General features: G+C 56.1%; 1 protein-coding gene across 6 annotated transcripts in view; it reads left to right on the top strand.

Moving 5' to 3' along the window:
* Positions 1-4,947: 4,947 nt before the first annotated feature.
* Positions 4,948-13,085, top strand: part of NECTIN1 (nectin cell adhesion molecule 1) — a 68,301-nt gene continuing 60,163 nt past the window's right edge. For 5 of the 6 annotated variants that reach the window (XM_067751319.1, XM_067751318.1, XM_067751324.1 and 2 more), the window contains exon 1: positions 4,953-5,087. In XM_067751319.1, coding sequence (XP_067607420.1) covers positions 5,009-5,087 — 79 coding nt within the window. In that variant the 5' untranslated portion in view covers positions 4,953-5,008. Of the gene's footprint in view, positions 5,088-13,085 lie in introns of all 6 variants that reach the window. The other variant, XM_067751320.1, reaches the window with a different exon arrangement.

The following is a 13,085-nucleotide window of genomic DNA, read 5'->3' as shown; positions in this document are numbered from 1 at the left end:
AATGCATAATATACAATGTAATAATATGTCAGGGGGTTCAAACTTTTTAAGCAGCAGAGTCCATTCTGAAGACTCTTTCTCAGAAGCCCAATGTTTGAAGAGCATGAAAACAGTATGCTCTTTAAACATGCTTCCTATTGAAGCAGGGAATAGGGATCCCAGGAAATTCTAGGGCTTTCAAACCACAGTTAGAAAACCACTGAAAAAATTAAATTCATCAGTCTGCGGGTGAGAAAACAGGCCCAGAGAGGAGAAGTGACTGGTAGAAAGTTGCACAAGATGTGTTAGTCAATCAACACATTTTCATTAAATGTGCCTACTGAGTGCCAGACACATCCTAGGTACCAGCAATAAAGCAGAGGACAAGACAGAATTGGTCCTGCCCTGGAGGGGCTGACAGCCCAGCAGGGAGTGAACCAAGTATTATAAACAACTACTGAAAGTGGTCACAAGTATGCCAAGGAAACTGTGGGAACATATAGGAAGGGACTCGCCTGGTCTGAAGGGCAAAGTGGGCCACCCTGGGGAAGTGACACATGTAAACTGAGCCCTGAAGGATAGATAAGTAGCTGGTCGAAAGAAGTAGAAGAACATTGAGGCAGCTCCAGCTTCGGTGAAGCCCAAGGAAGCAAGTTTGGTGGCTGGAACCTCAGGAAAGCCCAGCGGCTCCTACTCAAAGCCCTGGAGCAGGCTGAGAAAGGGCTGCAGAAGCAGGCAGCCTCGATGGCCTTACTGAGAACTTGACACTGGCCTCAGAGGCTGGCTGGCCAAGGAAGGCTTCTCAGGCATTGGGACCTAATCATTTGCATTGGAAGACAATCCACTGCTAAATCAGTGGGGTATTGTGTACTGGATCCTGGAACATAAAGTAGACATTAGCAGAAGAAAAAGACATTGGAATAAATTCTGTAGTTGAGTTAATAGTATTATACCAATACTTATTTCTTAGGTTTAACGAAGGTACCACGGTTATGTAAAACATTAATATTAGGGGAAGCTGGATGAAAGACACTTGAAAACTCTGTACCATTTTTACATCTCTTCCGTAAGCCCAAAACTATTTCAAAATAAGAAGTTTTAAAAATACATGTATCCCTCTGGCACTGTGGCAGAGAGGAGCGAAACTGGATGCAGGGAGAGAGATTACAGTAATAACGATGACTAACACTTAAACCGTTCTTCCTGTACACCAGGCATTGTTTCAAATACTTAATGTGTTTAACTCATTTAATCCTTGCAAGTCCATGACTGAGTATTTTATTCCCCCTCATTTTACACATGAGGAAGCTGAGGACAGAGAGGTTAAGTCAGTGGCCCAAGGACACACAGCTACTGAGTGACAGAACTGGAGTTTAAGGATTCAAATCTAGGCAGTCTAGCTCCAGAGTCCTGTGTGCTTGAGCATTACATTGTACCCCCTCCCCTCAGTGTGCACTGGCTCTACTGCAAGGATATTGCAAGGATCAGGCAGAAATCATGAGTGCACGGACTAGGGTGATAACAGTAGAAGTGGAGCCATGTCACTAGACTTAAGACATCTATTGGAGGCATACTCAACATTTGCTTTTGAATTGGAATATGATGGTCAAAGAAGAGGGAAGAAGCAAGAATGACTCCTAGGCTTCCTTCCGGCTTAAGAGTAGGGACCAGAACTTAGTCTCCTGATGCTTGGTCCTATGTTTCTTCCCATCACTGAGGGAAACATTCCAGACCTTTCACAGTCTACTTTCACTTTCTTGTCCCTTTCTCTTATGATCTTCAAAATGCAAAACAAGCTGGACCACCTGCTGCTCCCAAACAGGCCCCAACCTCTCCAACTTTCATGTCCTTGTACAAGTTGTTCCCTCCACGGAAAGTGTCCCCTCCATCTCCCTTGGTCCAAATCTGATCAACCCTTCAAGGCCACCTCTTCCAGAAGCCTTCCCTGCTCTCCACAATGAGGAGCACTCGGTGTCTCCTCTGGACGCCAGCATCTTTTTGGCTCTCTTTGGCAGCGAACAACTTCCACCCTATAATATAGTTATTTGAGTGGGGTCGTGGCTCTTGCTGTCTTTGGTGACCTCAGTACATAGCATAGTAGATGCTCAAAAAGATATTTGTTCAGTGAATCATCTATCTGAGTAAACAAGCTCTATCTTATTTCTCTTTGTTCCTTCCTGGCTCCCTTTTCTGTCTACTGCAACCCACCGCACCCGCACACCCACGCGCGCGCACACACACACACAACACATACAAGCTGGCACCCATGTTGGTACTTTGCGTGTTTCAGGGACTGGTTTAATCCGCCTCCATCTTCTCCACCCAACCCATCCCCAGGCAGCCATGCCAACCCCCAGGCACAGTCTTTTTGGAAGCCCATTTAATGGCAGAAGATCAAAGAAGCCTTACCCAACGATGGAGAGATGGGAGAACGTAAGCGGGGAACTAGCAGGCATTGGTGCATCTGGAACTGCCCCTTCAACCTATCCAGTCCATCTCCTACAAGTGGTCCTATCCTGGAGGAGGTGACAGCCCAATGGTGAATACATCAAGTATTCAGAAGCAGAGTCTGAGACCACTGCAGTGAACTCAATCCAGCACTGGTCCTTATAGGGCCAGACTAGATGACCACACACCAAATTGAAAAGGCATTCTCCAGGTAAAACCCTCGTGGTGGCTACCTGGTATTCACTGCCGGTCTCTCCTTTCCCCGAGTCTTAGGTTCAGGTACAGCTTAATGCCTCTCTCCTCCAGCACTTGCCTCTGTCTGATAGATAACTCACTCAGCCCCTGTGTGCCTTCCCCACAGAAGCCTTCCCTGATCCCCACCCCACCCCAGACTGAACTGGGCACTTTCTCTGAGACCCGTCAAATCATGTGTGCACATCTCTGGGACACACCACACACATGAAATGCTTGTTTATAACATCTGCTTCTGTTTGTCTTCCCCCTCTGCCCCCTAACTAGACCGAGTGCGCTTAGGGCAATGATGATGTCTCTGTATCCCCAAGCCTGGTATGGTGTTTGGTACAAAGAAAGCCCAATTACATTTGTTAAATGTAAAAGATGGATGTATGAGTGTGAATGTTCACATGAGCACTTTAGTCTACAGGCTTCAGCAGGAAACCAACAGACACTCCAGGACCAGATCCCAAATAATGGGAAAGCGGTGTCCTCCTTGCCCATCCTCTTTCTGCTCTGCCTACTCCCAGGAACTAGAAGTTACATTTTATCAGGAATGGGCCACTCCCCCTCTGCTCCTGCCTGCTGGGCAAAGGGCAGCAATGGGCAAAGGGAGCATTGTCTGGTCAGGCGTCCGGGAAGAACTTGCTTCTCCTTAGCGGGAAACTCTTTCTGTCTGTCTCCTCTTGAGGGAGAGGATGGGGTCCGGAGGGAAGGAACAGAGAGCAGGCGCCGGGCTGCCAAGGGCCCAGAGGGCCCAGCAGCCTTGGCAGGAAGCCAACCACACCCGGATGTGGTGGGTGGTGAATGGGATGGGGCGGAGAGTCCCTGCCTTGCCGCGGACACTGGATGGGTCCCTTTCGCGGGTATCCTGCAAATCGCTCAAAACAGAGGTTCCACAAAGGGGGCAGAGCAAGATTTCTTGCTCTATTTAGGGAGGGGAGGGGGCTTCAGTTTTTGGGAAAGGAACTCCTGAAGGGAGCGTGTATTAGAAAAGACCAGAAACCTCAGCGGCCCCATGTCACCCACGAATGCCCACCACCGACTTCCCTGGCAGCTTCCGGAGGATCCCCCCGCATAGCTGCCTCTCCATTTAGCGTTCAGGTGATGCAGAGAAGCAGGATCTTCTGGGCTCTAATCCGAACCCTGCCACTTTCTGCTCATGCCCCTGGGCTAGCCGCCTTGCCCTTCTTTGGGCCTTTGTTTCCTCATCTGTAAAGTGGGGCCAGGGTTGGAGGAGAGGGCCTGGAGAAGACCTTTCGCCTCGGTCACTGCTGGATCCTGGTTTCTCCGTACTGCACGCCCGCTCCTCCACAGCCCCGCCTCCACCCAGTCCTAACTCCACCCCCACCGAGCGGCTTCTCCCCTGACGCCGGCCGCTAGGGGTCACTGCCTCCCTTTGTCAGCGACGGAGGAGGGCGGCTAGCCCTTCGGCCCCCTCCCCGGCGGAAAGGCGACCGAAGGGGCATCTCCCGAGCAGTGGGCCTGAGCGCGACCCCACGGCCCTTGCTAGGGATCCGCCTCTGCCAGGGGCCGGAAGGTGTGCGCGGCGGGGCGGAGGCCGGGGCCGAGCGCGGGCCGCGCGTGGGAGCCAGGAGGGGGTTAACGCTAACCCCTCCCCTTCGGGCTGACATCACGGGGAGAGCGGCTGAGAGGCTGGAGCTCGGCGAGTGAGAGAAAGAGAGGGAGAGGAGCGAGCGCGGCTCGACTCGGTGCCCGGGCAGCTCCACATTGTTGCGGATCGCCGGGACCCGGCAGAGCGAGCAGCTGCGGCGCTGCGGGGACGCGGCGCCCCGGATCGCTCTCCTCGCCTGGAGCCGCACCGCCCGATCGGCTGGGCCGCCGAGCCGCGCGCCCTCCGCCTGGGCCCCGAGCCCACCGCGCCGCCCGCCCGCCGCCCTCGCTCGTCCCGCCGCCCTCGGAGGACGGCCGCCCATGGACGCCTTCAAGTTGGAGCCGAGCGGGAGGGTGTGAGCGCGCCGGGGGCCGGGAGCCCGCGCCGGGCAGCCGGGCGCGCCGGGGGTGGGTCCCTCTCCCCAGCCCGGCTCTGCGTGGAAGAAGAGGGCGGGGACCGGCGCGGGGAGGAGAGCGGAGGAGGAGAAGGGGGCATGACTCGTGCAACTTGCGGCGGGCATCTGCCGAGCCTCTGAGCCGGCGGCCGCCCGGGCCCCGGATTGCGTCCGCGCCGATCCCACCCAGCCCACCCCGCCCCGGCCGACGGCTGAGGTTGACCTGGATCTTCAGAGCGCCCGCCGGCCTGCAGGGATCGCCTTCGTCTTCCGGGCTGCTTTCTGGAGCGCGAGGAGCGCTCTCCTCGCGGTCCCTCTCGCCGGACCCCCGGCCCCCGATGGCTCGGATGGGGCTTGCGGGCGCCGCTGGACTCTGGTGGGGACTCGCTCTCGGCTTGACCGCCTTCTTCCTCCCAGGTAAGCACGTTCCGCCTCTGCCTTTCCCTTCCACACCCCCCTCCAATCCAGTGCCTCCCCCGGGGCTGGGAGCTGGATCGCAGGCACGTCTGGGTTGTAGGGAGTGAAAGGAGCCAGAAAAGTTGGGTCACGGCTTAGGTAAGGGGGTAACGGGTGGCACGGCGGAGAAAGAGAGATTGAGCAGCCGAACAGCCTGCCCTGCAGGGAAGCAGTAGGATGCACATCTCTGTGTAGCAAGAAAGCACTTTCTCCGCGCAGTTTTTCACACAAAAATAATAATATGTAATAGCGTTCTATTTATTCAATAACCAGCTCTCAGCTCCGGAAGCAGTTTGCAAACACTTCATGTTACATAAATGCAAAATAATCACCGTCTCGGGGTACGAGACAACAGCCCCAGGGGGAGGGCGTCAGTCTCGGATCTGGTGGGCTGCAGGGCTTGGCGGATAGCAGGGGGGCTTCGTTTCTTCTACCAGCCCCTTTGCCAGATGGTTTCGGGCGCTGCCGCACCGCGTCGCCCCACCACCGACGCGGAGAGCCCGCTCCTGCGGCAGGGCTCACCTGCGGCTCCTTTACCCGGAGGCTGAGGCCCCGGCGGCGCGAGATCGCAACCTCCCCGCCTTGCGCAGGGCTGGGCTTCGCCTCGGAACTGCAATCGCAGTTTGCGGGGGCTCTCCCCGCAGGAGGAACCGCAGGCTTCGTGCCAGCCAGGTAGCTGCGTGACCCACTTTCCCGAGGGTGCCCCGCGTGTCCTTCCTTGAGATGCTGGCGACCGAGGGGTTAACGCGACGCCCGACCCCGGGGGTGGCCCGCGGTGGCCCCTCTGACGGATGGGGTGGGGGCGGAGGCTGGGACTGGCCCGGGCGTTTTGTGCTGGGGAATGAACTGGAAAATGCGTTTAGGAGGCAAATCCGACCGAGTCCCCTCGCCTGGATTTAACCCTTTGTGTCCCTGGGGAAGCTGCCTGGCTCCCACGGTGGCTGGGGACACCGCGCGCCAGTCGGGGCTGGCGGGTGGAGTGGGGGAGGGGTTTGGGGGAGTTCCTCCAGGCTTCGTGAAGGAAACCTGAGACTACCTCCCGCGCTAGCTAGATGGGGGGCTTGGGAAGGAGGCTGGGCAGAGTGGGGGCTTGGCTGGAGCACGTGGCCCCGGCCTTAGGTGGCAAAATAAGGGGTCGAAGTACAGAGAAACCGGCTCCGCGTGGGGCGAGAATGTTGGGTCTCGGCTGTGTCTGCAGCTCCGCGGAGGGGGTACGTGCGGTGTTGCAGACTCGGAGGGCTGTCTGTTATCTGAGGGCCAGCCACGTTGTGTGTTTTGCGGGGCTGGCCTGCACTTCTGGGAGGGAGGAACCTGGCCGCATTCACTTTTGTACCCCGTCCGCCACCAGCTCACTGCCAGGGCTCCGAAAATGCCTCGGAGTGGCCGATGGCGGAGAAAATGGTTTGTGAAAGTCCGCACCACGGTGCCCCCGGCCCTGCAGCCCGGGGGGCGCTGCCCTGCTAGGTGTGCGGGGTAAGGGTAAGTTCCTGGGCACACAGGTGTCACTGCCCATTTCAAAGAGGCATGGTTGAGTCCCTCCACGCAGCAGGGTGGCGGTGAGAATAAGAGGTCTTTATCTTTCCCTGGACCTCCTGGGAAGCCAGCAGGAGATGCTAGAAGCTCAGGCTCTAGCACTTGTCCGACACCGGGGTTTGGGCTTCCGGGAACCCTTCAATCCCATATTACCCACACCCAGTACCCAGCAAAAGGACAGCTTTCCTGAGGCCTGTGTGGACCAGCAAACTAGGGGTTAACCTAATCCTGGGTCAGACAAAGAGCGGGAAGGCTTGGGGAGGGGACGTTCACTGCCCCCCCCCACTCTCCCCTCCTTTTGTTACTCTCTTCCCCAGCTTTGTGGTGCTGTGCTTGGTAGTTCATTCCTTCTTTGGGGGGCTGGAGGCCTGCCCTGCTTCCTCCCACTCAGGAAGTGGGGGCAGGGAGGTGACACTGTCACCTGGCTCAAGTGTAGACACTCCTCCCACCAAAAATCCAGATTGAGGGGGTGGGACGCAGAGAAGGAACCACACAGCTCAGACAGGCAACTAATACGCCTCCTTGATTGATCGTAATTGTCATGACTGGGTAGCGTCAGTCAGCGGGGCAGCCAAAGTTCCCTGACCCGAGAGCCTCCTCTACCCGGTGCCTGTGGCCCTGGTGCCTCTGTGAGGGGAGGAAGGTGGATGTGGTAGTGCCCACGCGACACTTGGACAGAGGCTGGTGGGCCCAGAAGTTGCCCTCCCACACCCCGTTTACCATCACTCTCAGGCACCCTCCTGATTGCCCGCTGCTGCTTCTCTCTGGGGACTTGGCAGCCTGATGCTCCTTTCTGGGTTCTCCTAGGCTATGGCAGGGGGCGTGGAGGGTGGAGGAGAGGAGCCTGGTGGGGGGGGGAGCCCCCCCGGGCTGTGTGTGGTGGCCCACAGACTTCAAAACACTCCAAATCCGTCTCTTAATGTGTAAGCACAGAAGTATATTTTCAACAACACAGACTTTACCGGGCAGGGTGGTGAAGCCCCACAAGCCTCTGAGATGAATCTGTTCACTCAGAGGACAGGGCCAGTGGGGCACGGGGGCTGCATCCCAGAGGGACAGGAGGAGCCCGGGAGAGGAAGCAGAGAACCTGTCTTAGAAGCAGGTGCGCTGAGCTGGTGTCCCACCTACACCACACCCTCCCTAATTGGCTTCCCCAAACCTTTTGTCTGGAAAGAGAACACACGCCCCAGGTGTCACGCACACCCTCCGAAGACCTGTCGGGGCCGCAGCACCCCCTTCTCTGCAGCCTATGCAGAGCTCGCTGTCATGGTGGTTTCCTTCGAAACCTGGGGTGTCAGGACTGTTGGGTTATTCTCCTCTCTCCCCATCGCTCACAGACAGTGGTGTGCTCTGGCTTGCTGGGCAGGACGTTATGGCAAAACCAATCCTGCTGGCCTGGGGTTTGCAGTGCCGGTAAGCAGGAATGCCAGTGCCCATTTCGGAGGCAGCGCTGTGGAATGTCTCAGACTCTGATTCAAGGCCGAATCGTCAAGGCTGGAAGGGAGGAGGAGATACGGCAGAGCCTGGGCCCAGCACCCTGGGCTGAGTGGTCTAGAAAGTGTCTCTGAGCCTGACTCTCTGTGTTTACGGGACAGGCCGCCCCTTGTCGCCTGATACTGGCCTAGACTCTGATATCCATTCCCTTCTCGGCTGCTCAGCTTTGCACAATGAATCCACCTCGTTGGCCTGACCCGGGACCCAGTTGTGCACTGCCAGGATGGTCTCCGGCCAGAACCCTAGTGCTGACGGCTGAGCAAGTGGGCCAGGCTGGGGAGGGTGGGGGGCAGGGGGGCAGCCCCAGTTGCTGTGCCCATGATACTGCCATTGTTTAGCAGCTGACTAATGTTCATTGTTCAGCACAAACAGAAAATACCCAAGGGAGGTGTGAATATACCTTCAATTTTCCTGATTGTATCTTTCCTGGTTAACCTGGTAAACTGAATGGCTCCTACCTGCTGGGGGAGACAGTGAGGGTGTCTGTATACTCACCTGTTACGCTGATTTGTTTTTTTTTAACTTTGAAGGTTAGCCAGTGAGCCAGGCTAGAATGGCCATCAGCCAGCTGTGGGGCTTAGGCTGTAACATTTTTGACAATCTGCCTATGGCCTCACCTTCAGTATAGAGTGGGTGCACACACACATGTGCAAGACTGTGTGTGCATGTGTTGGTCATCTACAATTTACTGTGCACGTGCAGACCCATGGGGACTAGGACGAGGAGGTGTGTGCACTGGGATCTATGGGTCACCATGGTGCAGGGGCCATAAATACACATCAAATATATATTCACATGCAATTGATTTCTTATGGCTTTCCAACTAGGATTTTGTGAGTGGCCGTGAGCCTTGGTAACACCTGTGTTTATGTCAGAGTGTCAGTGAGGGTGACTTTGGAGGAGACCTAAGATTTGCCCTTAGCCAGCTCCTTCCAAGATGAGCTGTCATATCCTTTGGGGTTGGGAAGCCTGGACACTGCCTTATTTTTCTGCTCTGCCCTTGGCCTTAGACTGGGCCACTGCATCCTCACGGGGGATGCTCACCTGGAGAGACTTTCCACTGCTTCTCAGGATTCCTGAACGGCGGGGAGGGGCCACAAGAAATAGAGTTTCAGCTACTATTTTGGCATCTTTGCTTCCTGCGTGAATATTTGGGGAAAAGGATCAGCTGGAGAAAGGGGATGTACTCTGGGCATTTAAAAAGGAGCTCTTGAGTCGTGGGCTGTGAAAAGCCCTGCTGAACCATATGTGTGCCCAGGTTGGCAACATACATGTACCTGGAAGCATCCCAGTTCATTCAGCAGAAAGCAGGAGCCCCCTTGTTGAAAAGGCAAGCGGGGATGAGGGGCAAGGAGTGGGGAAGAGGCCAGTCCTGGGATCCCAGGACCCTGTGCCCGAGTCCAGCTGGTAAATGTTTCTGCCCCATGATGCCCGCCCCTCTCCATAGAGACCAGGTCTGCAGAGCCAGCAGCAGATGTGCTGGCTGGGGCAGGAGGTAACTTAAGATCTGAGCAGGGATCACCTTGCACAGGGAAAGCCCTGAGCTGGAGATAACACCCCTTAGTCCGGTTAACCCTTTAAGCTCTGGATTCTCTTGTGCTGTTTGGAGCTGGGAAATGGGGAGAGGGAAAAGATAGGAGAAAACACATCAAACCTAATATCTGAACACTGACAAGGAGAGATGAACTCAGTGCAACAGGAGAGATTCAAGAAGGACACAAAGAAGGTCTTCCTGACAGCAGACTGTAGGCTCTTCAGGGCAATGGATAATCCCAAGGTTTATTCTGGGGTAGCAGAGGGGCAATGCTTATGTATTCTCAGGGACTCATGGGATCTGTGCCTTTCACAGTCTTCTGGGGTAGAGTAGCAGTGGTCCCAGGCCCCAGTCAAGAGGGAGCAGCAGATAGCTCAGTTCCTCTTCCCACAACCTGGAGATCACCCCATCTTGGCCACCCAGCAGAGTGAGAGAGCAAAGCAAGGCCAGCTGGACTGGATTTGAATCCCATCTCCACCAATTGCCAGTTGAGTGGCCTTGGTTAAGTTGCTTTGTAGGCCTCAGTTTTCCCATCCGTAAAATGGGTTTCTGCTGATACAGCTTTCAGAGGAGGTTTGTGAAGATTAGATCGACAGTAATGTATGAAAAGTGCTTAGTGCATTGCCAGGCATGTGATAAATGTTCAGTAGTGGTAGCTGCTCTTGTTCCCTACGCCTTTCCTCTGAGTGGTCCTGGCCCCCACTGTGTCTGCCAGCTGGGCAGTGCCGACTTCACAGTCCCTTGAGAAAGAACCACTCAGCTGCCTGCCCACTGCTGACCTCTCTTCCCCACCTGGAAATGATGGCAAAGGCTGCAGCAGCCCTGGGGGACTCAGGTGGCCTGGTTGGCTGCAGGCACCTACCTGAGCCCAGCCCTGGTGGTCATGTATGGCACGAGCAGCAGGTGCTGTGCACCTTTGTTCTGCAGCCTGTCACCGAGCGCTCTCCCCTGCACCTGCCTCACTCCCTGGCTGGGGCCCAGCTGGGCACCATGGCCCATCTGGAGTGCTGGCTGGGGCAGCAGCCTGAGGCTGGCATGGAGGGCCTGGGACTCAGCCCCTGCAAACTTCCACACTTGGGAGAAGAGTGGGCCACAGGACCCTTTCCCAGCAGTCCACAGTACCGGCTCTTCAGGCAAGATGGTACAGTCCGAGAGGTAGAGAATCTGTCCTGGGGTCATGCCCTTCTCGCTGGCAGAAAGTCCTTTTGGTTTCTCCAGCTGAAGGCTCAGTCCTTTCACCAATAATAATAAAGATGGTTGTGACAGTCTTTTCAGTTCATAGTTTCAGCTGATCCTCTCAGTGACCCCATGTGAAGGGTATCAGTAGCTCTCCCATTTTACAGATGAGAAAGGTGAGGTGTAGGTTTAGTACCTTGCTGACCATTTCATGCCAGTGTAGCCAAATTAGATTTCAAGTCTTCTGACTCCAAATTCAGTAGATGAGGAAGATGAGATGGGCTGGGCTGGACAGATGCGGAAGAGGCTGAACCAGGCCACGAGAGAATGTGTCCGGTGAGGTGGTCATTCACTTTGCCAGCAACCACCAGCTTACACTCTCCCCGACAACAAGCAGAGCATGGCGGCTCCCTGGAGAAATGAGGGATAAGTTAAGGATCTAGGTTGGAGGGTGGCAGCTGGAGCTGACCACAGAGCCCAGGTTGGCACAGAGCACAAGATGCCCAACAACAGAACAGCTTGGGGGAGGGGGCATGTCAAGGGGAGCATGTCCTTTCAGATGCTAGAGCACCACTCCCAGGGATCCGACCTGAGACGTGGGCACGACCCCTGAGGTGTAAGCACAGAGCCTCCGGGCACAGGCAGGCACACAGCCAGCGTGTGGGCCTGGCCCGGGGCAGAGCGGTGCTCAGACAGCACTGTGGACTTGACTGGAACAGTGGAGGGGGTGGGGCGGGGATTTGGTAGGCAGAGTCGATTCCCTCTCCTAGGCTATCCCCCACCCCTCTCTGGTCCACGCAGACCCCAATTTCATTCCCAGTTTATGAGGAGTCTCATTACCAAGCCACAGACAATAAAACCCGCCTGGCCACTCTGGCCCGGATCTCATTAGAGGACATTAGTTCCGCTGGCTTGGTGGCTCCGTTGGGACACAGCTGCAGGCGTGGCCCAGGCAGCAAAACAGGCCAATGGCCATGGGCACAAGCCTGTCCCATTGGGAGTTCGAGTTTGATCTGTGGGCCTAAGCAGGGTCCTCCTTCCCCACCCGCACCCGTACATTCCTGGAATGCACGTTCCCCAAAGCTGGGAACATGGAGTCCCCCCTGCCCACTTGGACCCTCAGTTCTGCTCCCCACCTTAAGGAGGCAAGGACACAGCTCCCTCCAGGGCTACGCATAGGAGTCCGCCTTCTCTGAGAAGCTCAGCAGATCACTGTCATTCCATAGAAGAGGGCACAGGGGACAGCACGCCCACCTCCACACACAGATCTGAGAGACACGTCCTAGCAGCAGAGGTGGCGTCTGGAGCCTTCCACACGGCCTTGGCCTGAATCTTAGCCCGTCTTTCTGTCCAAAAGGTGGGGGTAGAGACCTGGAGACCCCATGTGAGAAGCATTTTTCATTCCCTATAGATGCAGTTTCACCAGCTGACAGCCTCCACAGGGGCTTCCTGGCCCCTCTCCTCTCCCCAAGGTGGAGTGACTTGCCCACAGTCGCTGTGATGGAGCCCTGGTTCCATCTTGGGGTTCTTCCCACCAAAGACGGGATTCTTTCTTTCTTAGCAGATTCTGGTGTCTGTTGCCAGCCAGCCCCTCTGCCTGTGCCCTCCCCCTCTGCTTTATCTTTCTTCCCCCGCAGACCAGCCAGTCACCACCATACCACCAGGGCTCAGTGAACGTAGCCATGAAAAACAAGACGAGGGCAAAGAAAACCGTGCCCCTTCTTGGAGCCTCGGTCTTGTAGAGGAAAGAGAGTGCCAGGCCGGAGTAATTGGTTCTTAGCGCACACGGGCTCACTTGGTGTTCTCCACGCGGGGGTCACACAGGCCAGCCCACACTTCAGCACGTGAGCGCCCGCCAAATCAGTCAGCGGAGGTGGGAGCGCCAAGCTGTTTGGGAAGACATCGGCAAGTCAGCCCTGCTCTGGAGAAACGGGGGCTGGAGATCTATGCCAGCCTCTGATGCTCCCCTGTAAGGCCCTGTAGCTTGTCTGGAATTCGAGCCCCAAGTGGGATTGGTGGGCTGACTTCATGGGCTCCATTCCCTGACCCCTGAGCAGCGCCCCAGGTATCCCCTCCGTCACTCCTGGTCTCTCCTGGGCAAATGCTGTCAGCTGCTGGGACAAAGGAAGTAGACGAGGTGCCTCAGAGCCGAGCCAGCCTTGCCGCCACTTGACCCACTTGACGTGGATCCCACTGCAGGAGGGGCTGGTGGCAGTGTCCTC

Source organism: Pseudorca crassidens, chromosome 9 (genome assembly GCF_039906515.1).
Source record: "Pseudorca crassidens isolate mPseCra1 chromosome 9, mPseCra1.hap1, whole genome shotgun sequence".
Taxonomy (NCBI): Eukaryota; Metazoa; Chordata; class Mammalia; order Artiodactyla; family Delphinidae; genus Pseudorca; species Pseudorca crassidens.
This window is presented reverse-complemented; position numbering and strand designations above follow the sequence as displayed.